Source organism: Geotrypetes seraphini, chromosome 2 (genome assembly GCF_902459505.1).
Source record: "Geotrypetes seraphini chromosome 2, aGeoSer1.1, whole genome shotgun sequence".
NCBI classification, from domain to species: domain Eukaryota; kingdom Metazoa; phylum Chordata; class Amphibia; order Gymnophiona; family Dermophiidae; genus Geotrypetes; species Geotrypetes seraphini.
In genome coordinates this window covers 348,959,598-348,985,740 of record NC_047085.1, presented here as the reverse complement: position 1 = coordinate 348,985,740, position 26,143 = coordinate 348,959,598, and the positions used below count along the sequence as shown (strand labels likewise).

At 41.5% G+C, this 26,143-nt stretch overlaps 1 protein-coding gene across 16 annotated transcripts in view; it reads right to left on the bottom strand.

Annotated features, from left to right (window-relative positions):
• CLASP2 (cytoplasmic linker associated protein 2) overlaps positions 1-26,143 on the bottom strand; it is a 650,335-nt gene that overhangs the window by 184,638 nt on the left and 439,554 nt on the right. For 11 of the 16 annotated variants that reach the window (XM_033930348.1, XM_033930349.1, XM_033930354.1 and 8 more), the window contains 3 exons: positions 16,449-16,693; positions 15,553-15,616; positions 4,535-4,537 (listed from right to left, as the gene is read on the bottom strand). In XM_033930348.1, coding sequence (XP_033786239.1) covers positions 4,535-4,537; positions 15,553-15,616; positions 16,449-16,693 — 312 coding nt within the window. The remainder of the gene's footprint in view (positions 1-4,534; positions 4,538-15,552; positions 15,617-16,448; positions 16,694-26,143) is intronic. The other 5 variants (XM_033930352.1, XM_033930356.1, XM_033930351.1 and 2 more) reach the window with 1 other exon arrangement.

Here is a 26,143-nt window from a genome sequence, read left to right as displayed (position 1 = left end):
TTCAATGCTGCATATCAAGCAGCTCAGGAGAGAGCTGACAAACAAAATCAAATTGGTTTGTGGACTCTCCTTCAGGTCGCCCAGACCAGGTTTTAGGCCACCATTCAGTGCTTGCTGGATATTCAAGCTTTAGAGCCAATACCGCCCGACCTCTCAGGCTCAGGCAGATATTCCATATACTTTATCGTGCCAAAGAAAAGCTCAGAAGATTGGAGGCCTATTCTGGATCTTCAGCACATGAATGCGGCTCTCAAGATTCCCTACTTCCGAATGGAGACCGTGTGTTTGGTCATTGCAACAGTGGACCTGGGAGAGTTTCTTGCTTCTCTGGATCTCACAGAGACATACTTGCACATTCTCATTTTTCTAGCCCACCATAAATTTATGCATTTTCATGTTTTGGATCAGCACTACCTGTTCTCAGCCCTACCCTTTGTGTTAACAACAGCGCCCTGGACCTTCACCAAGATGATTGTGGTAGTGGCGGCTTAACTACAAAAGATGAATCTCTAGGTTCACCCTTGCTTGGATGACTGGCTGATCAGAGCTTCCTCACTGACCGAGGGGCCGCACACAGTGGAGCAGGTGCTCCAGATGCTGGAGGACCTTAGCTGGATTGTCAACTTCAGGAAGAGCCATCTGATGTCCACACAGTCCCTGGAATACCTGGGAATCCTTTTAGACATGGCAGCGGGCCGCATCTATCTACCAGAAGCCTGCAGGTAGAAGCTTTACGCCTAGATTTCTTCCCTTCTATAGCAGCCAGCTCCTTCAGCATGGGATTAGCTTCAAATTCTGGGATCCCTGGTTGCCATACTGGATGTAGTTCCTTGGGCAAAGGCGCACATGCATCCTCTTCAGCATGCTTTGCTCTCTCAGGTTCCTAAAAGGGATGCCTTGCAGGCCCATCTGCCTTGGACTCTGGAAGCCTGGACAAGCATGGTCTAGTGACTTCTCCAACAATTGCTCCGCAGGGGCGTACTGCTACACATTGCATCCTGGATCACTGTGATGACAAATGCAAGCCTTCGAGGCTGGGGAGCTCATTGCAATCATTCTCCTGTTTAGGGGAGTCGGATGCCCTCTCAGCGAAAATGAAAAATCAACCAGTTGGAGCTTAGAGCCATTCGGCTAGCTCTGATGAGATTGCAGAATATTCTGGTGAGCCAAACAGTCAGGGTCTTCTCTGACAATGCAACAGCAGTAGCTTACTTCAATTGCCAGGGAGGAACCAAAAACTCTCCTCTGGCTCAGGAAGCCCGCCTTCTTTTTCTTTAGGTGGAATGTCACCTCCTAGCGCTGATGGCAGTGTATATGGAAGGAATAGACAATGTTCCAGCAGACTTCTTCAGCGACAGATTCTGGATCTGAGCGAATGGGCCTTGTCCACAGCGGTGTTCACAGCAATGGTGCTGTGCTGGGGTTGTGCCCGCTTCGACCTCATGACCATGGCAAGAAACAAGAAAGCAGATTGCTTCTTTACGTCTAAGATCTGAGCCTGGAAGCGAGAGGCTCGACACTCTGGTGCAGTTGTGACCTCAGGAGATTCTCCTGTATGTCTCATCTCCTTGGCCGATGTTTGCTCGGATCATTTGACAGATCGCTTCATTCTGGTGGCTCCAGATTGGCCTTGCAGGCCATTGTTCGTAGATCTGTTAAGTCTGTGCAGGAGTTGCAGCCTTCAGCTTAAGTGCCTATCCAGACCGCCTCCCGCTGAGTCCAGTCACCATGGAAGATCTGGGTCACTTTGTTCTTACGGCATGGATCTTGAGCGTGCAGCCTTAGAGCACAAAGGATATTCTGCTATGGTTATTAATACTCTTCTAAAGTCCATGAAGTCATCTACGGTTTCAGCTTACACTGAGGTGTGGAAGGCCTTCCAACTTTAGTGCACCCAGGACCAAAGTGGGCCCTTAATCAGCTCTGATATAGCTGTTTCTCACCTTTCTTCAGCTTCTTTTCGGGTCCAGGTGGCCCGCTCTCTTGTTCTTGATCCAGGAAGTATCAATCCTTGTTGGTGTTGCATCCTGATATCACTAGATTTCTGAAGGGGCTCTTCATGTCAGCCCACTGGTTAAGCTACTTTTCCCTTCCTGGGACCTTAGTCTGTTGCTGCTTAGCCTTGCCAAGGCTTCTTTTGAGCCCTTCGAGATGCTTTCCTCTTGGATTGACGCTCAAGTATGTTTATTTGGTTGCCATTACTTTGGTGTGATGTGGGTCAGACCTATAGGCTCTGTTTTGCAGAAGACCATTCCTCTAGATTTCAGACTGTGGTTTCCCTTCAGACGATTCCTTCCCTCCGAAGGTGGTTTCAGCTTTCCATGTTACTCAAGAAGTGCATTTGACTGACTTTCAGCCTACTGATTCCAGGATGCATGGTCAACTGCTGAAGCAACTGGATGTGCGCAGAGTTCTTCTGTGTTATCTAGAGGTCATTTAAGAGTTTAGCCTCTCTAACCATTTGTTTGTGCTGATTCATTCAGTTAACTCGGGCGCTCCCACTTCCAAAGCCATGATATCCAGAGGGATTCACAGGGCCATTTTGTCAGCCTACATTCTTTCTGGAAAACAGTCTCTTGTTTCTGTCAAGGCGCATACAACTAGGAGTGTGGCTTCTTCATGGGCCTAAGCTAGAGCTATCTCCCCAGTGAGATCAGACTGTCAACTAGAGACCTAAGTTTGTGAATTCTCAAGCAGCCAGAGCTTCAAATTCGCTCCAAGCACTAAATTACCCCAAAAGGGGAAAAAATTACATTAAATTAAAAATAATAAAATGGAGAGAGAAAACAAACACTCCTGTAGGCACATGTGCAAAAGGAAAGAATTGAAGGTAGAGCTAAAGAACTCAGTGAAGTAAAACAGAGGCAGAGTGAAAAATCTGGAGTGGATTCCTTCTGCAACAACACGCAGCTATAAGGAAATAACTCTACTGTCAAGAATGTCTCACTTATTGCACTGGAAAGATGTTATCTGGAATTCTTTCTTTAAACTGAAATACCTACTTTATTAGCTCTACCAATAAGCAGTTTGTGCACAACTGCACACCAAGGCTGAAAGGTGTTGGCCTAGAGGCCCTAGACTGAGGGAGTCAATGCTCAAAGGTTTATGGTAGAATGAAATCTACAGAGAACCTAGTGCAGAAAAATTGCTGTGGCATGCTCAGAGTAATGCACATTCAAATTGATACCATGCTAAAATCATGGCACTAATTAACTGTGCTAACTTTCATGTCAGGCACTGACAGATAAGTTGACGAGAATTAAAAAAAAAAAAAAAGGCATACAGCAGCAACCGAGACACCTAGTTCTGCCTCCACATCCCTGGTAGTTTAATGCAGTGGTTCCCAACCCTGTCCTGGAGGAACACCAGGCCAATTGGGTTTTCAGGCTAGCCCTAATGAATATGCATGAAGCAAATTTGCATGCCTATCATTTCCATCATATGCAAATCTCTCTCATGCATATTCATTAGGGCTAGCCTGAAAACCCGATTGGCCTGGTGTTCCTCCAGGACAGGGTTGGGAATCACTGGTCTAATGAACCCCCTTCCCCCCCAAAAAAAACCAATAAAGCCCTGGTGGAGCAGTGATCCTCAATCCCCTCAGCTAAACTCTGACAAAATTCTCTTGTGGTCTGGTGGCCTCTTGACCTCCCCAACTTAAAAAAAAAAGCCCTGATGGTCAAGTGTAACCCACAACCCAGCCTCTTCCCAAGTCTGAAGTTATTTCCTGATGACCTAGAGGTAAACTCCCTTCCCCCCAATACCCCCATCTCTTGAAAGTAGAAGCAGGAGCGATGCCCACTCATCATTGCTTCCTATGGTGCCAACTTGAAAATGTCAGCACCACACCTAGCCCAATGCATCCTACCTACCATATAAGGAACTTTCCTATGCGCTAAGCTTAGATTGAATTTGGCATATTTTAGGACTTTTTCTGTTGTGTTAATTGCAGGTCTTGCACTAATGTTCCAATCAGCATGTGGTACCTGCAAAGAATTAACATGGGAGTGATTCCTATTTAGAGGGTGCTAATTCTGCATTATCTAGTTAGCAAGCAGAATCATAACACTATATGGATAATGCAGGACAACCCTCTCTCCACTTAGGGCGATCCCCTTCCAAAATGTATTTTAAAAAATCAGTAATGTATGGTTTAGCATACACAAATACAGTATCCTGTTAAAGTAGGCTAACCGTTTGTTAAGGGCTTAACACCCTTTAGTAAAAAAGACCCCATAATTGGTAACAAAATAAATTTAAAGTATTGCAAGTCTGTTGCTCCAATCACCATGAAATAAGAACACGGCAGTCAGATAATTAGTTTTGTTTTAAACAATATATTTAACACACTGGTTTTAAAATTATTATAGCCTGCTTTTCACATGGCAACCCTCCCTCCCCCTAACCCACCCAATCTGACACTGTTTTATGTGCTTAGAGGCAGCGGAATGGGGAGAAGAAAAACAGACAACAAAGGGTTAATTTCACAGTCATGCAATATGGTTAGTTTTCAACAAATACTTAACCAACTTACTCTCTACAGAGAGTTCCAATACAAGGGACAGCATGCAAAAATAAAAAAAAGATAAAAAAAGATAAAAACACATAAATTAGTTGCCTCCAGTGTCACATTCCTGTAGGAAATGAAAGCACTAAAAATAAATAAAAACATGTTTTAGAAAAATTTGTACCCAAAAGAGAGTTTGTCTGAAATCAGTTGCAAAACTCATTTTCAAACAGTACATTTTAAAAACAAAACCAGGGCATTTCTTCTTACAAACAATTGATGCAAATGGATTGGTTTCTATAAATGACTGTATTTAGAAAACATGGATCAAAGTAGCATCACCAAAAAAACTCTCAGATAATATAAAATCAATATTGTCATACAGAGAAGTGCAAAGATGTCAAGTTCCAAACCAAAAACTATTGTAAAACAGTTGAGTTTTTAGGATATCCCTAAAAAACATCTGACAGATTTTGTACACAGTGGAGGTAGTAACCATTCATATCTACTTTATCTCCTTCATATTCATAAAGGATATCCTAAAAACTGAACCAAACTGTGGCTCTTGAGGAGAGGAGTTTGACAGCCCTGGTGGATTCATAGGAGCTAACTTATCTAAATTATTTGTAGAGTGTTAAACTCAACACACATTACCATCACTGTAAAAAAAAACCCACAAAAAACAAAACACATACAAAAAACCCAAACAACCCCCCCTACAAAAAACCCAAAACAAAGCATGGTAGGTTGTGAACACAACAGGCCAGGTTGTATTTAAATGTACAACACAGGGGGTGGTACACACACAGGGAGGACTTGTGAAAAAATGAACTAGGAAAGCACTTCAAGTCCCATAAGTCTGTCTTCCTCCTCCACCATGAAAATTTACTACCTTCTTCCCCCAACCCATCTACATCACATTCATGCTATTCCTTCCATCAATCCTGGTTCAACAGTATCATGCACATTCTCCCCCTCTCAGCCAGTCCTTAAGAGCCCCTCTTCTACAAACCATATACAAACCAAGCCCCTATACAAACCATAAACTCTTCTCCCAGATGAACCCTATGCCTTCCTCAAACCCTTCCCAATTTCTTTTTCCTTTCATCATTTTGCCTATTTTCCTCTTACTTCTTACTCCAATGCATAGTTTAGTTTTTATTTGATAAAAGTGCTTAATATCATTCAAATATGCTCCATTCCCCAGTCCTAAATTCCTCTGCCCCCTAATTCCTCTCCCCTTTATGTTCTTTCTTACCCCTCCCTAATCTGTGTCCCTCCCTCTGAAAGCTAGGATCACCACTCCCTCATCCTACCTTAGGAGATTCATCTGATGTCCTAATGTTTTATACTGTTTGTTGGTGTTTTCATCTTATGATTATGCTTTTTTTTGTAATCAGCTTAGGTATAAGTGGAATATAAGGTTTTATTTTTAAACAAACACATGTTTTGTCTCCTTTCCTCACAAGCACAGGTCATTTTGCTACTCCCCTTTCCTGAGCCCCAGAATCTCCCTATTCCCTGATATCATTTGTGTCTCCCAATTCCTTAGAATCCACAGACTGAAGGATGGCAGCATTTCCACATTTAGAAAGTCCCTAAGAGCTGCTCTACCACTTTCAAGCATAAGCCTTGGAAGCTCAGCAATCAGGCTGCACATGGTGTTTCTTACCCTCAGAATGAAAACCTAGCAACCACAGGCTGAGAATAAGTTACTGGACTCAAAGGCATAGTTTCATATCAACCCACTGTCCGTAAACCCATCTTTTAAAGCTAACACTAGGTGCAAAAAATGGAAATTGGTATCCTCTTTGGTGTTAGCAACTTGGCAGAACATAAGAAGTTGCCTCCGCTGGGTCAGACCAGAGGTCCATCGCGACCAGCAGTCCACACCCGTGGTGGCCCATCAGGTCCATGACCTGTCAGGTTTTCTTGATTGTCTCTCTGTGCAGGAGCAACAGTAAATTACCCCTGTCCACAGGGTTTCTGAGAGTTTCTACTGGGTAAAGGGGAAGATCTGGGTCAATAGGTGTTTCAATTCACAGGGAGGTCAAGAGGGTAAGGCTGTTTTTGCTATCTGGGTAGGTGTCCTGAAATCATGGACAAACATGTTAATCTGCCCATGATTTCGTGAAGGCTACCTACACCTTTAAAAAATTATGATGGTTAGAATGGATTGTAAGGCTTACTATGACCCATTTTAAACAATTTTAATACAAACTGCTATGAATGTACTTGCATATGATGCAGCTCACTGGTATTTTTCATTGTGTTGCCCTAAATTTTCCTACCTTATTGGTCACATTGAATTATGTTACCAACATGCATTAAGACATTGTAGTAAACAGATCACTTAACAAATACATAAATCTATAGGAAATCAATCACCTACCAAAAAACACAAATGCATACAGACTGAGATCAAGTTTATAACTAAGAACTACTGCTTTTCAGCTTATGCTAACAGGCTTAGCAAAATATACTACAGGAAAGCAAAGATGCAAATGGAAGAAAAAATAGCTGACATGGTAAAACAGGGAGACAAGACTTTTTTTTTTTTTTTGATATATCAGTGATAGGAAGAAGCGCAAAAGTCACATTGAGAAACTCAAAGGTGAAGGGGAGAAATATGTAGAAGCTGATAAAGAAAAGGCTAAATTGCTTAACAAATATTTCTGTTCTGTGTTTACGACTGAAGTACCGGGAGCAGGACTGCAGAAGACAAATACGAATAGGGATGGAGGAGTAGTAGATCCTGATCGATTTTCAAAGGGTTGTACTCGTAAGGAGCTAGTTAAATTAAAGGTAGATAAGGCGATGGAGCCGAATGGTGTACATTCAAGGGTACTGAAAGAAGTTCTGGTAGCTCCGCTGATTGACCTTTTCAATGCTTCTCAAGAGTTGGAAGTGGTACTCCAGGACTGGAGAAGAGCGGATGTGGTCCCTCTCCACAAAATTGGAAGAAAGAAGTAGAGAATTACAGGCCGGTAAGTCTGACTTCTGTACTAAGCAAATGAATAGAAATGCTTTTAAAACAGAGAGTAGTGAAGTTTATGGAATCCGGTGGATTACAGGACTGAAGGCAACATGGATTCACTTAGAGAATGACACGGTGGCGGTTTACCCGCGGCCACCGCATTTTAGCCGCGGGTCACCCGCCGAAAACGGGGAAGAAAACTAGCAGTCGCTGCGGCTACGGGGACAAGGCCATTCACCGCCTGCGGGGCGGTGAATGGTCTTGTCCCCGCAGTGAGGCATGAAGGATCGCGCGGTCCCCGCAGCTCACACCCGCCTGCCCAATCGATTCTAGTGTTTAGCCAGCTCTCTCCCTTATCCTCACCTTAGTTTGTAGATTTTCTTTTTCGGCGACCCGCACGCTATCAGAGAGCCGCGCACCCGCTGCTGCTCAGTTTTGAACTTCTGCTCTGACGCAACCGGAAACAGGAAGTTGCAGCAGAGCAGAAGATTGAACACTGAGCAGCCGCGCGTGCGCGGCTCTTTGGGAAAGCGTGCAGGTCGCCGAAAAAGAAAACCTATAAACTAAGGTGAGGAGAAGGGAGAGAGCTGGCTAAACACTAGGATCGATTGGGCAGGCAGGTAGTGGCTGCGGGGACCGTGCGATCGCTAGTGTTCCCGGCTCAAATTGGAAGGAGGGAGTGAAAGGGAAAAGGATTCTGGGCCAAGGGGATGAAGTCGGAAAGAAAAACCCACAGCAGGAAAGAAAGGGAAGGACTGGCAGGTGAGCCAGATGCTAGAAACAGGGGGGGGGGGGAAGAAAGAGGGAAAAAAGCTAGATGGGGTTGAAAAGAAGAGACACACTGGTATGGAAGAGGAAGATAGGGGAAATCTGGACACAGGAAGGTAACAGAAAGAGGGGAAATTATGTGCATGGGGCATAGGGACAGAGACATAAAGGGGACATGCCATGGGGATGGTATATGGACACAGGGGGGGCAATGACAGATACATAGGGGAGATATTAGAAATGGAGAAAATAGGAGCACAGAAGCGAGATGGTTTGTGGGGATGGGACAGGGACCGAGCTTGCAGGCTCCAGTGGCTTGCACAAATTACATTGTAACGTGCCATGAAAATAAGAGGAAGGAAGGTAGATAGGCCACGCGAGAGGAGCTGAAGGGTAGTAGAAAGGAACAGATGGTAAAGGAGGGAGGGAAGGGTGGTGGTGGAAAGGAATAGAACAGACATTGAAGGAGGATGGAGAGGAACAGACCCCCAAGGGAAATGTGGAAGACAGAGTGGGAAGAAGACAGATGCCAGACTATGCGGGAGCGGAGGGAAGAAGATGGGTGCTAGACCAATTGGGGGGGGGGGGGGGTTAAGGGAGAGGCACAGTAACAGCAAATGGAAGACGCAGAGAGAAGACACACAGTGGATGGAAGGAATTCAATGAGAAGATGTGGAAAGCAGAAACCAGACAACAAAGGTAGAAAAAAAAATTATATTTATTTATTTATTTTTTGCTTTAGGATAAAATAGTATATTAGTTGTGTTGATAAAAATTTATAAACAAAGCCCTGCCAGCTGAACATCTCTTTCTCTAGTTCAGCAGCAGGAACTTTGATTTATAAGAAAGGAATAAGCTAAATATTACAGTACTAAGGCTTATATGGATGCAGCGGGGACGGTGACGGGGCGGTGAATGGGATGGCAGTGGCAGTGATGGGGCGGTGAAAGGGATGACGGTGACGGGGCGGTGAAGGGAACGGCGGTGACGGGGCGGTGCAGAGGATGGTGGGCCGGTGACGGGGACAGATTTTTTGCCCGTGTCATTCTCTAGATTCACTAGAGGTAGGTCTTTGACTGGGTAACCAGAGAATTGGATAGAGGGATTGCGCTAGATGTGATGTATTTAAAGTTTAGCAAAGCTTTTGACAGTGTTCCACACAGGCATCTAATAAATAAACTGAGTGCCCTTTGGATGGACTGGGTCAAGAACTGGTTGAGTGGAAGGCAACAGAGGGTAGTGGACAATGGAGATCTGAGGAAAGGGATGCTACCAGTGATGTGCCTCAAGGTTCTGTTCTTTTTAACATTTTTATAAGCGGTATTGCTGAAGGGCTGTTAGGTAAGATTTGACTTTTTGCGGACAATAACAAAATTTGCAATAGAATAGATACCCAGGAAGGTGTAAATAACATGAAAATCGACCTGGCAAAGCTTGGAGAATGGTCTGAAATTTGGCAGCTAAGATTTAATGCTAAGAAATGCAAGGCTGCAAAATATCGAGGCTGCAAAAAACCGAGGGAACGGTATAGTTTATGCAGGGGTGTCCAACTTTTTGGCTTCGCTGGGGCTGCATTGGCCGAAAAAAAGGTTTCTGGGGCCGTGCAAATGCTGCAGCAAGACAGAGGAAGGAGCCAACAAGACGGTAAACACCCAGGGGCAGCAGAGGAAAACACTGCATCACTCTCGACCGGGGCCGCACAAAATACTTCACTGGGCCACAGGTTGGACACCCCTGGTTTAGAGGGTGAAGAACTTATGTACACGACAGAAGAGTGGGGCTTGGGTGTGATTGTATGTGATGATCTTAAGGTGACCAAAAAGGTTGAAAAGGTGAAAGCTAGAAGGATGCTAGGGTGCATAGGGAGAGATATAGCCAGAAGGAAAAAGAGGTATTGGTGTCTCTATATAAGACTTTATTGAGACCTCATTTAGAATATTGTGTACAATTCTGGAGACCTCACCTTCAAAAAGCTATAAAAAGGATGGAGTCGGTCCAGAGGAAGGCTACTAAAATGGTGTGAGGTCTTCGTCATAAGGTGTATGGGGACAAACTTAAAGATTCAAATCTCAACCACCTTTGATAAAAAAATCAATATATTTCTTCCTATGTAAGATGTAATTTAAACCTTCATTGGCTCACAACTTAGTACTGGAGTGAACACTTAAAAATTCATCAATCATTATAGATATGTGAGGATTTTCTAAAGGAGGAGGAAAAAGTCTCAGACTTGCGCCCGCTGCTGCAATTTAGCATGCACTCATGCTTTCAAACAGAGCTACCCTTATCATCATTAAAAACCTCCTCCTCCATCCAATCTTCAAAATTCTTATTTAAATGTATATTTGTGTAGAATTTTATTCTATTCAATTTTAAATGTTGAAATACAATCTAAATGCCTCAAAGTTGAGAGCCAAACTCTGATATTACCCTACTTGCATTTCTGCTTTCTATATTTTTCAGAACTGCCTTGGATGCCCTGATGCAGTTTCAGCAAAACGCTGGCTGGCCATCGGCTGCTTGGGCTGAGCAGATTTGTCTTTAGCAGCAGTGTGAGGCCGTGGTATACGGAGCGACTGTGGTGGGAAAAAATTGTTGAATATGGAGAGATAAGTGCTTGAAATATTAGAACGTTAAGATTTCAACATTTCATACAAGCACACATCCGTATGCAGATCAAATACATTAGCAGGAAGCAATTTCATGGTCGCACCCTGACACAGCTGTTCCATTAGTAGTATCAGAAGTTTGGCGCTCAACTTTGAGGAGTTTTAATTGTACGTATTTCAATATTTAAAATTGAATAGAATAAAATTCTACACAAATACACATTTAAATAAGAATTTGGAGAAAGGAAGTACAACCAGAGACTCATTAAATCACCAGACAACAAAGGTGGGAAAAATGATTATATTTTCAATTTTGTGATCAAAATGTGTCAGTTTTCAGAATTTATATCTGCTGTCTATATTTTGCACTATATTTGTCTATTTTTCTATAGTTACTGAGGTGACATTGCATATTTTAAAGTCATCTGCCTTGACCTCTTTGAAACCCCCCCCACGAATATAAATAATTAACATTTTCTCTGCATACAGTGTGCTTTGTGTTTTTATAATTTTGTGGTTACCATTATGTATTAATAAGATTATATTGTGTGTATATGAAAAATGGATGGAAGAAATTGCATTACGATTAGTACTATTGTTGTGGGGTGGAGTCAGGGGCGGAGTTTGGACGGGGGTACTCGGTTGGTATTTGTTAGGCTTAGGGGGTACTTTGCTTGAAAAGGTTGAGAAACACTGCATTAGACCACTCATCTTCAAACCAATGAACCCAGTTGTAGCTCTAGCATGCAACCTTCATTCTATCTAGCATCATCTGATTTATTTTCCTGGCCCCTGGTCCTGTTGGTTTTCCTAAGGCCCACCTTTCTTCACACCACCTTAGGCTCCTGAGGAGCCCACAGATTCTATATGAGACCTAGGAGCAAAGCCACGTGTTGGCCTGGACCCTTTCACTTTTGAGGCCCATCTAGCAACTGGATGCACCATTCTTATAACAGGTAGGGAGCCTTAAGCCCTGACAGTTAAAGAAATCTACAGCATATCTCAAATTAGTTGTGTAATGCAATACAAAATGTGCAGCAATCAGTGGCAGCACTTTCACAAAACTACCTTTTGAAGTAATAAAATCTTTCCATTTTCCTGCTATATTTACGCTCAGTGTAAAAAGACAATACAAACTGTAAGTCCTTAGTGCTCAGCAACTTCTTTACTCCTGCAGAAACCATATTCTGGATCTCTCAGCTGTAGTCTTGGAAAATCGCCATTTGAGGTCCTTTATTGTCCAGCTGACCTAGCCCCTATTTTCCCTGCAGAATCCATTCTTTAACAGTAAATTTGTATACTTTGGTTAAAACTAGAATTGGCACTTTTTGCCTCTCATCCAACCAAGCATTCTGTGGCCCAATGAGCTTTGCCATAGGATCCCTCTTCCTGGGTTTAACAACTCAGTTCAAGAAATTAATTAATTCACACTTTTGGGGGATACTCACAGTTCTTACACTGGAGATCCAGGAATGGTCCTCAAGGACCAATTCTTTAGCCTTTAGTGCTCCTACTTGCTATCACAATTGAGAAAAGATCCTGTGGCTTCCAACTCCCAATCCTCAATGTGATATGCTCTCTACTTCAACTCTTCCACCCACGGGATCAGTCATTCCAATTTTTCATTCAGCTCAGCTATCCCAGCCTTCACCACCCGTAGCTCCCTTCTGCATATCCAGTCTCAGGCCCTTAATAGCTTCCAATACACTCACCCACTGTTCTGTTGCACCAAGGAGCTTGCTCTGCAATACTTCTGACTTCTAATCTGAATTTTTTACATTACATTGGGCACTTGTAACCTGCACATACCTGCACAGTGCAACTAACAAAAGGAAAGGCCATGGAATACCCAGGATCATAACAATATTTAAAAAGAGACTAGATTAAAGTACTTACGGCTAGATTCAGATTCTGGCATTGAAAATAAATTGGCATTAAACGATCTCCTATAAACAGCACTTTCCGAATGGGTGACCTTCAAAGAATAGTGCATAGCAACAGAATCTGTGCACAACTTTGTGTGTGAGCATTTATACCAACTGAATCAAGTGTAAATCCCCCCCAAATCTATAACACTGTGCTCATTTTAAAGGAATGTCCCTGACCCACTCATGCCCCTCCCATCATTGCACCCTCCTTTTCAGATCTGTGTTGTAACAGGTGCTATTCTATAAACCAGTGGTTCCCAAACCTGTCCTGGGGGATCCCCCAGCCAGTCAGTTTTTCAAGATATCCCTAATAAATATGCATGAGAGAGATTTGCATATAATGGAAGTGACAGGTATGCAAATCTCTCTCATGCATATTCATTAGGGATATCTTGAAAACCTGACTGGCTGGGGGTCCCCCAGGACAGGTTTGGGAACCACTGCTATAAACAGTATAAACCCTTATTTAAAAAAAAAAATTTGAAATCTAAACCATAAGTACTATTATAGTGCTCCTTCCACCTGAAACACTATAATAGCAACTGCTGATACACCTTTCTGCTGTGGTGCAGTTGCAAAAATAAGCTAAGCAAAAATCTAATACTATAGCTTGATTGCAAAATAAGTACAAGAAGATTCAGAATAAAGTAAAAAGTAACACATGGGTACAGAAAATTTATGAAAATTAAGAAAAAGTTTAAAGCAAGTAGAGAAGAAAAATAGGGGTCAATTTGGTTCACTTCACTACACGGATCAATGATGACTCCAGCTAGCAGAAGTTAAACTACTTCGTTGGCATTCTGAAGATCCATCAGAAAGGTGTATCAGCAGTTGCTATTACAGTGTTTCAGGTGGAAGGAGCAATAATTCTATAAGCAGGGCACATAAGTGTAGTTCTGTGCCAATTTGCCATTTCGGTGCCTCGCTTGTGTTATAGTATTTTTCCATGATGAAAAATGGGCATGGAAATAGTGCAAAGTACTAGACAACATATTTATAGAATTCCTTAGTTAATGTATAGTATAACAAATTTTTGAAACAAAACATTTTTAACATTTTGCAAAATGATTCATAATGCATTAAATTGGGGAGTACTAACTGCATGTAGCCTTACTTATCATTCTATTCTATGCCTCATTTATTTTCCACCATAGTTTGTATAATGACGTTTGGAGAGGGCAGCTGGGAAGGGTGGTAGGATTCAGTTTATGGGCATAGATAATTTTTTTTTTTTTGCTGGCATTCAGGTTGGTTACTTTCTTTGTTAAGTTGCAACTTCTCAGTAAAAATTGTTTTTATTCTAAATACAGAAATGGGTAGAGAATATAGCCTGGAGCCTGGCCATATAAAATAAGGAACACCAAAGAGCATTTTCTAAATACATCATTGGCCTCAATCGGAAGGCAATATAACTAAGAACAACAGCGTGACTCTTAAATAAAAAGGGCTGCAAATCTTATAGAAAAAATAATTTCTTTATAGCCCCACATAAATGATGTTGCAGTAAATTAGGTGAGATAGTATCATAGTTTATATAATTAGTCTACATTGTGTTTTGCACAGGCCCAAATGGTTGTTTGTAAGTCTATGAGTTGTCCTTCTTTCAGGGTACCATCAAAGTATTTTGAACTGAACCACAGTGCAGAACAAGGAAAATGTAAGATAATTAACTAATTGGAGATATAGATCCCTTAATAGGATGGTGGAGCTCTAGGAAATATTGTCCATAGCCACTAATGATCACCAATACCTCCCTTTCTGTGCACTTTTTGGGTTTGTTTGTTTTTTAAAGATGCAATTTTATCAAAGGTTTTCCTATATTTTAAATTTACATATGGAGAAACATTATAAAGATGTATATCACAAATAGGTCCTATCATAGTCTATGTATTTAAAAAAAAAATTACAGGTGTGACCTCAAAACCTAATCAGTACTGAGTATGAAAAAGCATCTAGTAATTCACTACTATATATGCTTTAAGAACATGCCAAAAAATACCTGCTAAGTGCTACACTTTTCAAGTGCTGCTATATTTGTTAAACTCTTCAACTCTATATAAACATTTCATATAGCAGGGGATGGCCATTTCTGCAGCTGTGGACCTTAAGCAGGTCATATGTACACTGAATATTTCACCAGGATTCTTTGCAGACATCTGAACAAAAAAATTTAAGTCATTTATAAAGTCTGGCAATCATAGAAACATGACCAGTTTTCATCTCTCTGGGTTATTTGATTATTCCCTTCTTTTAACTTGAAATCAGTAAATACAAGTCCACATACTTGTTGCTGCAAGAGATTAGCAGTAGTATTCAATTGCTGCCACATCATAAGCAGTACCTTTTGCCCTGAAATTGAAGGCTTGTCTAACAAATGCATTTCTAATGAGCATTAGTGAACACAGCTGTTAATGTGTGCTTAGAGAATGACACGGGGACAAATTTTTCCGTCCCCACAGGAACTCAATTTCCTTGCCCCGTCCCCATGAGTTTTGTCACTGTTCCTGTTCCTCCCACATTCCTGTAAGCTCTGCCTTAACTGCACGAGCCTTGAACATTTATAATTTTAAAGTGTTTGAGGCTTGTGCAGATGAGGGAAAAACTTTTCCCCGTGTCATTCTCTATGTGCTATATCAAAGCAATGCCTTCATTAACTATGAGCTTGAAAATTTTTGTTTCATTCACAATGGGTTAGAAGAAACATGTACAGACAATTTTTTTTTCTAAAACAGTTCTTAGAAGTGTTGAATGACACTGACATACCTTACTGTGTGGATCAGCAAACATCCTTGTGAAAATTTCACAAAGTCTCTTCAGTTCAACACGACTGTTAAAATGACAAAAAAAACAACCCTAATCAGTCAGCTGGCTGAAACACAGCATTCTGTGTTATGTACTGTAAAAGAAAGAAATTTACCAGAGTTTCAGTATTCCTATTATTTACCATTGATACTGCTCTTAATCCCAACAAAATGTTATTTACTGCCAGGTCAATTTTCAGACATCCCATCCTATAAGTATAATTTATATTGATGTATGGCCTTGTCCTCCCCACTCTACATATAACATTAAACCTATAGCTGAAAATATCTATAATACAATATGAAGAATATTCCAAATTTTTTTAAAGCAATTACATGTTTGACACGGCAGCAAACTTATAACTGCTTCTAAATATTGTGCTCCCTATGTTGTATGTATAATTAAAAGAAACTTTGGCAACAGCACTTCATTATTTCTCTTCTAAGCCAGGAAAACCATCTTTTATCCCAACACCTCCTGCTGTTAAGGAGCTGCCAAGCAGTAATTGTGCTCTGTACGTCTTATGTTATGTATCTGCTGAGAAAAGTGAATATTTATTTTAGGTACTTATATATCACCTATCAAAATTATCTAAGCGGTTAACATCAGGCACTCAAGCATTAACATAAATCTCATTTCTACACCCAGATTCTGTTAGTATATAAAGTGTCTCCTTATCACGTTAATGCACTCTTTCATAAACTTATGGTGTGATATGTATTTCCTTCTCCCTACCCTTTAATTTAACATGGAGTGGTAACCCTATTGTTATAAAAGATGCCTGAAAGAGCAATTCAGTGGGTTAAGTTTGCAATCATTTTACACCAGTTCTAAAAAGAAACCCACACCGTACAAACCTTAACGTTCTCTGGTTTTTCAGGAGGTTCTGTAGGCCTAAAAGACCTTCTTTCCTTTCTGACCAGTTGGAACTGGCACAGCGATTGAGCACCTCTGCCACGTCTTCTGTCTGCCGCATATAAGTTGGGATACTGCCGTTCCGTGAGCTGTACGAGCGCTCTGAGCAGGCGCTAGATGCATCACTGTTAGCATCATCATCAGAGTACATTCCATACGATTCATACCTTCTTCGAGCAGGCTTTTTCTATCCAAAGACAAGATTCTTGTCAGTTGTTGGTATGGTATATTTTTATACTTCACTGGCTATAAATTTCTAAACAAAACATAACTTGAGCCTTTAACAATTAAGAAAAGTATACACAAAATCAGCATTTAAAACGCCAATAAAGCACTTGTGACCAGTAAATAAAATCACAATAAAATTAGTGTGAAAAAAAAATCTTTTGCAACTATAAGAAAGCATTAAAGTTTGCGAGCCTGTATAGAAAGCCACATCCCTATTATAATCTTTAATTAAATGAAGTGCTTTAAGTACCGGCATGTCTTTCATAAAATTAAAGAGTTTCTTCCACATTCAAATGATCTTTATATCTCTTTCCAAAATAGGGTTACAAGTGTCATATTATTTGTTTTTCTAAATGATCAGGCTGAACACAAGGGAATGGATGTTTTGTCAGATAATGTGGATCCTCACCATTTAAGATCTTAAAAACTTAGGTAAACTTCATATTTCTATGACAACATATGAGTAACTGGTGAGGTATTTCATTTTTGGTTTAATAGTGTTCCCTCATTTTGAGATGTTTAAAATTAAAAAAAGCTAAACCTACTCTGGATTATCACAACTGTTTAAATATATAAATACATACATTCAGCCATGCTACACGTATACATTGGCCATTGTCAATATCCATTTATGTTAATGCTGCTATTCAGCAAGTTTAAACTAAATATATTTTCATGGAAAGGGTAATGGATGCCTGAAATACCCTCCTGGTAGAGTTGGCTGGGACAAAATAGTGACAATTCAAAAAGGTGTGTGATAAACACAGAGGACCCCTATCTAGCAAGAGAACAAGATCAAAGCAAAAGAAATGACATAAAGGGGTGTAACCTGTACAGAGCTGCCGGTACTAGTACAATCTTAAACCAAAAGGAGAGGTGGTGATTTGCATGACTAGATGGAACATTGCTAGTCTATCTGCTGTCTGTTACTAAGTATCTGCATAGTGGCTGAGAACTCATTATCTGGATAATATTGCTGCCTCACCTAGAGAATGACATGGTAACAAAATTTATAACCGTTCCCGCCCCCACGGATAATGGCGGAAAACCATCACGTGTCATTCTACACCAGCATTCGTTAATGAAAGGCTTAAGGGTCAGTGGTTGTGCCCATTCTTACTCTGATTCTTCACTCTCTCCTTAACCCTTTCAGGACCAAGGGACATATTTGTCCCATAACTTTAAAATCCTATAAATTTTGATTGGGATAGTCTACAGTTCTAAATTTGATATGTACGGATTCCATATGATACTGCCTTTATGTAAACAAACTGGTTCCGACATTCATTCATTAGCGTCGTTGCCAGATTGACGAGAAGATTCACTTGCCACACTGTCCATAAGCCAGAAGTGTGATTTAAAAAAAAAAAAAAATGATATTTCACAAAAAAAATCAATTTTTTGGCATCTGCAAGCCCTTTTTACTATAAAAATGTCGTCAAAACCACAAAAATTGGCCTACAATCCTTATGGTCCTGAAAGGGTTAAAGAATAACATGGAGAATAACACAGTTATCCATGGGGACCGGAACGGTGATGAATTTTGTCACCATGTCATTCTCTAGCCTCACCTTCCTTCCACCCCTTCACTATATGGATATCAGCAGCCTGGTCAAGGAATTTTCAAAGAAACATAGAGTATGATGGCAGAAGAGGGCCGGCGGCCCAACAAGTCTGCCCACTCAAGAACCCTCCCTCCCTGGAGTACCCATCTTTTATGCATAACTCTGTAGCGCCCCCACCTGTTTGTCCCATCGACTTTTGAAGTCGAGCACGCTACTAGCCTCGACTACTTGGCATGGAAGTTTATTCCATCGATTAATCACTCTTTCGGTGAAGAAGTATTTCCTGGTGTCACAATGAAATCTTCCCCCCTTAAGTTTTAGCAGATGCCCTCTTGTTGCCGTGGGACCCATAAGAAAAAATATTTCTTCTTCCACTTCAATGTGACCCGTGATGTATTTAAATGTTTCTATCATGTCCCCTCTTTCTCTGCACTCCTCGAGAGAATATAAGCGCAGTCTGGTCAGACGTTCTTCATAAGGGATGTCTTTAAGTCCTGAGACCATCCTAGTGGCCATTCTCTGGATCGACTCCATTCTCTTCACATCCTTTTGATAATGTGGCCTCCAAAACTGGACACAGTACTCCAGGTGAGGTCTCACCATGGATCTATATAACGGCAGTATGACCTCAAGCTTTCGGCTGATAAAGCTCCTTCTGATGCAACCCAGCATTTGTCTTGCCTTTGCTGAAGCTTTCTCCACCTGATTGGCAGCTTTCATATCTTCCCGGACGAGGACTCCCAAGTCCCTTTCTGCTGTGGTTCTTGCTAAGTTTTCACCGTTTAAGGTGTATGTTCTGCATGGGTTGCCGCTCCCAAGGTGCATTACTTTACATTTTTTGGCATTAAAGTTTAGTTGCCAAGTACTGGATCATTGCTCCAACAAAAGCAGGACCTTCTCCATAGTGCTGGGCCAGGTTACGGCATCAGGTTCTGTTGCTTTGCCCACAGTGTTGCATAGTTTAGCATCATCAGCAAATAATGTAATTTTGCCTTGAAGTCCCCGAGTTAGATCACTAATAAAGATATTAAATAGCATCGGGCCCAAGATCGAACCCTGCGGCACTCCGCTGGTCACTTTTGACGTTTTTGAGGGGATACCATTTACCATTACTCTTTTAAGTCTGCCGCTAAGCCTGTCTTGTAGCTATGCTGCCAGTGTTTTTCCTAGTCCTAACGAGTTCATCTTGTTCAATAACCTACGGTGTGGAACACTATCAAAAGCCTTGCTAAAGTCTAAGTACACGATATCCAGGGACTCACCCTCAACCAGTATTTTTTGTTACCCAGTCAAAGAAGCTTATCAGGTTGGATTGACAAGACCTTCCCTTTGTAAAGCCATGCTGGTTGGGATCCCTTAATCTTTCATCATCCAGAAATGTGTCCAATCTGTTCTTGATCAACTTCTCCATGAGTTTGCTCACTATTGATGTGAGACTCACCGGTCTATAATTTTCAGCCTCTGACTTGCATCCCTTTTTGTGGAGCGGAATAACATTGGCAGTTTTCCAGTCCAGGGGAACTTTTCCCTTGCTTAGGGAAAGATTGAAGAGCACAGCTAAAGGCTCTGCCAGGACATCCCTCAGTTCTCTACGTACTCTAGGGTGTATATCGTCCGGGCCCATAGCTTTGTTTACTTTTAGTTTTGATAATTCTTGGTAGACTTCGCTCGCAGTAAATTCCATGTCCCAGAATGGGTCCTCCAAATTCCCCTTTGGCTGCAGCTGAGGACCGGATCCTGGTGCTTCGCAGGTGAAGACTGAACCGAGTATTTCAGCTTTGTCTGCATCCGAGTCTGTAAAGTTACCGTCAGATTTCTTTAAGCACCCAATACCACTTGTGTTGTTCTTCCTATCGCTAACATATTTAAAAAAAAAGATTTCTCCCCTTTCTTTACCTGCCTAGCTATGTTTTCTTCCATCCGGAGTTTGGCCTCTCTGACTGTCTTTTTAACTTTTCTGGATTTGGCCAGATAGGTTTCTTTAGCTTCCGGTCATTGTGATTGCTTGTAGTTTACAAAAGCTTTTTTCTTTTGCCTTATTAGTTCTTAGATCTCCACAGAGAACCACTGTGGTCTATTTTTTCTGCGTCGTTTGTTCTCGGTTTTGATGTATATTTTGGTTGCTCCTTGCAGGGTAGATTTTAGAGTTGACCATAGTTCTTCTACCTTGTGCTTTGGTTTTGCAGCACTTTTTAGACGTAGTCCCTCATGCCCTGGTAGTTAGTTCCTTTAAAATTTAGGACCTTAGTCGATGTGTTTGGCCTAGTGGATCCTATCTTGAGGTTGAACCAGAACATGTTGTGGTCGCTGGATGCCAAGGTGTCCCCCACTGATACCTCTACAACACTGTCTCTGTTGGTGAGCAACAGGTCCAGGATTGCCTGGTCCCTGGTGGGTTCCAATACCATCTGCTTGAGGTGCTCCTTGCATGGAGGCAAGTAGCCTCTTGCTGCCGCTGGTTGTAGCGCAAGGTTTGTTCCAGTCCACATCAGCCATATTGAAGTCACCCACCAGCACTATGTCTCCACATAGTGTTATGGTCTTTATGTCTTCCATTAGTTCGTCGTCTGCATCCTCCTTTCGTCTTGGTGGTCTGTAAACAACACCAAGATATAGGCATTTGTGATTGCCCCTGGCAAGGTTCACTCAGAGGGATTCTTCCGTATACTTGATGTCTGTAATTTTAGTTACTTTGATGTCATCTCTAATGTATAGAACTACCCCTCCGCCTGATTTACCCTCTCTGTCTCAACGGAGTAAGTTATATCCTGGTATGACCATATCCCATCTGTGGGAGTCCGAGAACCACGTTTCTGATATCGCCACTACATCAAGGTCGGCGTTTCTTATTTCCGTTTCTAGTTCCAGTATTTTGTTGCCCAAGCTACGAGCATTAGCATACATGGCTGACCATTCTATCTTTTTGCATGGAGTGTTTTCTGACTGAGATAGTTGGTTCCCTTCATTCTTGCCTTTGTCCCCCTCAATCTTGCCTCCAATTTTGCCTTTGTTCCCTTCATTCTCGTCTTTGTCCCCCTCAATCTTGTCTCCAATTCTGCCTTTGTCCCCTTCAATCTTGCCTTTGTCCTCCTCAATCGTGCCTTCGTCATCTGTACTATTGCTTCTGTCTCCATCATTTCAGTCTGAAACTATTCATATAATAATAATAATAATAACAACAGTTTATATACCGCAGTACCGTGAAGTTCTATGTGGTTTACAAAAGATTAAAAGACGTTACAAGTTGATTGAACTTAAAGAGGTGCAAGAAAGCGGTTAATAGGTCAAGAGAACCGTATTGAGGAGAAAGAGAAGTATGGGTCAGCTGTCTAGACATTTCAGGAACAGGTATGTTTTTAGGCACTTCCTGAATTCCTCATAAGTAGTGGGCAAAAGTAATTGTTCTAGATCTTAACCCCGTAGTGCTGCCTGATGTGAGAGAAGGTGTTCATAGTGTTTTTTCAGTTTACATCCTCTAACTGGGGGGGAAACGAAGTTCGAGTGTGAGCTTCTCTTGCATCTGTTGGCCGAGAATGAGAAAAGGTCAGTTAGGTATTTAGGGGCTAGTCCGTATAGTGCTTTAAAGCAAAGGCAAGCGAACTTAAACTTTACACGTGCTTCCATCGGCAGCCAATGCAACTGCTGGTAGCAGGGTGTCACGTGATCAAATTTCTTTAGTCCGAAGATTAGTCTGACCGCTGCATTTTGCATTAATTGTAAACGTCGCATATTCTTTTGGGAAATTGCTAAATAGACGATGTTACAGTAATCAAGTTGACTTAGTATGAGGGATTGTACCAGGATTCTGAATGCTGGCGTATCAAAATATGATTTGATGGATCTATGTTTCCAGAGAGTGAAAAAACCCTTTTTGATTAAGGAGTTTACCTGGTCTTTCATGGTTAGGCATTGATCCAGAGTTACACCCAGTATCTTCATGGTAGATTGAATACTTACGAATAGGGTAACTAAGTTTATTGATGCATAGTGGTGTTTTGGTGTCATATGGGTTTGGCAAAGCAACGAAAAATGTTGTTTTTTCTAAATTAAGTTTGAGCTTGAAGTCAGTCATCCATTGCTCCATCAAATAGCTTTGGATGTTTTGGGAATAGTTTCCGAGATAGAGTTAGCAAATGGGATGATAATCGTAAAGCCGTCTGCGTAACTGAATAGTTTTATCCCCAGCTGAGTTAGTTGCACACCCAGTGAGGACATGTAGACATTGAAAAGCAATGGGGATAGCAGTGACCCTTGCGGCACGCCGGATGGATTGCTCCAGATATCGGAGAGATCATAATTGAAACGTACCTGATACGTACGGGACATAAGGAAGCCACGAAACCAGTTCAACACCTCATCCCTGATACCAATAGCTTCTAGGCATTGTAGCATTTTCCCATGGTCTACTAGATCAAAGGCAGAGCTCATATCAAATTGCATGATCAGGGCATTGAGGCCCTTGCTAAACAATAAACATAGATTATCTAGGATAGCCGTAATTACTGTCTCCGTACTGAATAAAGGTCTAAACCCGGATTGAGTGTCAGGAAAAACATGAATAGCAGATTTATACATTCATTACCCATTTGCAAACTGACTCTGGACCATCTAAGGCAAAAACTAATCTTAAATACTGCCTGTAACTGGGAGAAAAGGTATAGTACTTCTTTGAGCCATTCTGTTTATGAACCCTTACTGCAATGAAGAAGTTCAGACACTAAGCAATAATGGATGCATAAGACTCCATTCTCAAGAATTTTGTCATAGAGCATGTGTGAGAATACAAACATGACTGCAACTATTACATCAACAGAAAAGTCTTAGCCCAATCATTTTTTTTTCCTCAATCAGTAAAATTGCGTTTGTTGAACAGGTTTACTAAATGAAATCTAACCTCCCATGCAGTGCCATAGCGAGTGAAGTTGGTGCAGGGGTGGGTGCGCCCCGATACGCTCTTCCTCGTCGCACCAACATCGCCGTCCTCCCACCTCTTCACCGGCAGCAAACTGGCTGACATACCCTTTGCTTGTGCCAGTTGAGCTTTCTTTAGACATCACTCCACTTCCAGGCCTCAAATAGGAAGTGATGTCAGAGTGAGGGACAAGGCTGGCACGAGCAGCTCGTAGGAAAACCTGCTTGCTGCCGGCGAAGATTTGAAAATGTTTATAGGAGGCCTCTCCTTTTGTGCACTAAAGTATGATCACAAGTTACACAACTTTTCAAAGCAAAAAAGTATGCCCATACTTTCCCTCTGACAAAAAAAAAAACCAAATGAAAATTGCATTCATTTATACCTGCTATTGAGCAGACAAAAATTTCCCAGCTTAGAATATGTTTGTTCATAAATTTTATCAACTGCCTTTTAATAAAACAAGGTGGTGAACAGATAAAACAGGTGCATAAATATTAACCCCCACTGCCAGAGAGTCACTCTGTTCAGTTATCCTGTCATTATCACTGTTTTTGCTTGCTTCTCCTAATTCCTTCCCTTACTACTGCCTCCTCCTTACCTTTTCTATCCCCATTCTAAACGGACTCTGTTTTGAATGTTTGGCTTTGTCCTATTGGATACTGTAGTTTTCTCCTTTTCAGTGAATTTTAAATGGTTAACTGCTTTGATCTGCCAGTTAGTAAGGAGGTAGAGCAAATTTTAATAAACATTTTTACCCGCTTGTAGTGCAGGCAACTGGAAAGAAAGCCATTTTTGCACATTAACCTTTCTATATATATATATATATATATATATATGTTTCTAAAATTACTCACATTGTTATAATTTTCAAAAAGACAGAAGACGTTCTCTTTCACTGTAAAATTTCTCAAAAGCTTATCTTTTCTGTTTGTATTTTTTCAAGATAGGTAGTTTGAGAAATGCAAAACTATAGCTGATGTAATAAACTATGCTCATCTCAGTGCTGTGGTTTACTTTTGGTGTCATGCTGATTAGGTGTGCAGTATGATAGTGTACTGTCTAAAATCTCTGCACTAAACTGAAAGTAAACTTGTGTATTAATCTTAGTGTGATTGGCATGTAAATGCATGCTAAATAGCTACACACAGTTACTTCCATTGCAGCAAACTGAGCTAAAGATGAGCACAATTTTTTACTAGCAGATTACAGATGAAAATGGTCTCTTCTGAAGGTAGTTTCCAGTGATTTTGGTGAAAGCTACTACCTGTGCCAGAGCCCTTGGCTTGAGGTGCCCAGAATAGGTGTGCTCTGGTTTGGAGGGGTGCCCAAGGAAAAGCACCTTGCACCAGAGAGCTTAAGCCCATTACATTAACAGGTGCTAGAATATATGTCTGTCTTTCTGTCTGTCTCTCTCCCTAGCCCCCTTTGTCTGTCTGTCTTTCTGTCTGTCTCTCTCTGCCCCTGTGTTTTTATTCCTTTTTTCTGTCTCCCTCCCTCCCGCTGTCTGCCTTTCTTTCTATCTGTCTCTCTTCCTGCCCCCTATGCAGCAGTAGCATTTCTTTCCCCCCCACTTCCCTGTGCAGCAGCCACAGCAGCATTTCCTCCCCCTCCATTCCCTATGCAGCAGCATTCCCTCTCCCTCACTTCCCTGTGCAGCAGCTGCAGCAGCATTCCCTCCCCCTCCATTTTCCTGTGCAGCAGCATTTCCCTCCCCCACCCCACTTCCCTGTGCAGCAATAGCAGCAGTATTTCCCTCTCCCTCCACTTCTCTGTGCAGCAGCAGCAGCGGTATTTCCCTTCCCCTCCACATCCCTGTACAGCAGCATTTCCCCCAACCCCCCCCTTTCCCTTCCCGCAGTCTGGCCTGCTCCCTTAGTCCCTTGCCGCCGCCGCCACCTTTCCCTTCCCGCGGTCTAGCTTGCAGGATTAGTTTGAGCCTCGATGCGGCGGCTTCTCTCATGATCGTCGCCTGTGTCGGAAGCCTTCTCCGACGCAGGTGTGCTTGTGAGAGGAGCCGCTGCAGCGGTTTTTAACTTAAAAATAAACTTCAGCCGGTAGGGCCATATTTACTGGATGAAGGACTGCGTGAGGTGGAGAGCAGGGAGGCTGAGCACAGCTAAGCGCACATGCACACTCCTGCCGGCCAGGGACCTATGGATCATGGAGGTAAGAGTGCACATGCGCGCTTAGCGTTTTATTATAGTAGATTAATGCTGATTTTAAAACAGAAGTAAACTTTAGAATTTCTTTAATTTTACTCATTATTTCCAGATGTGTGCTTTTTAAAATATCTAGCTATAATCCTGTTAAAATGAAAAGATACACTTCATTTTTGTACAGAACTAGGTTATTAAATCAGCATGTAAGTACGGTAGAAAATAAAAACCTAAGTAAAAAAACACTAATGATTTTTAGTTTTGATAAACATGTCTAAAAATAGTAAAAATAGTAGGAATCTCCATCCTGACTTTACCACTATGAATTCCTCTATGATGTGCATACTTTTACCCATACAAGGTGACCATTTTCCATTAGCCCCCTTATCCATGTCAATAGTCCCTTCCAACTGCCCAACCTCTTGCTCTTCTACTATGGTGGACCTCATTCAGGGCCACAATAGCGTTTAAACATTTTTGTTATAGATACTCTTCATTTACCTAGTATCTTTCTATATGAAATAGATAAAATGTTTAAAGTATGCAAGTCTAAAAGGAAGGGTGTATGCATATGCAAGTATGTTATGGGGTAAGGAACAACACTACTAGAAAAAAAGTAGTGGCATATTCATTAATTTGTGTCAAAGTTAACATTTATTATATACCTAGAATCAATTTAGTTTACTACAAAACTACTTAAATTCAGGGCCTCATTATTTTAAAAATATCTTCCCTCATTTTGTGCTTATGAGAAAGCAGCCTTGTAAATTTGATCC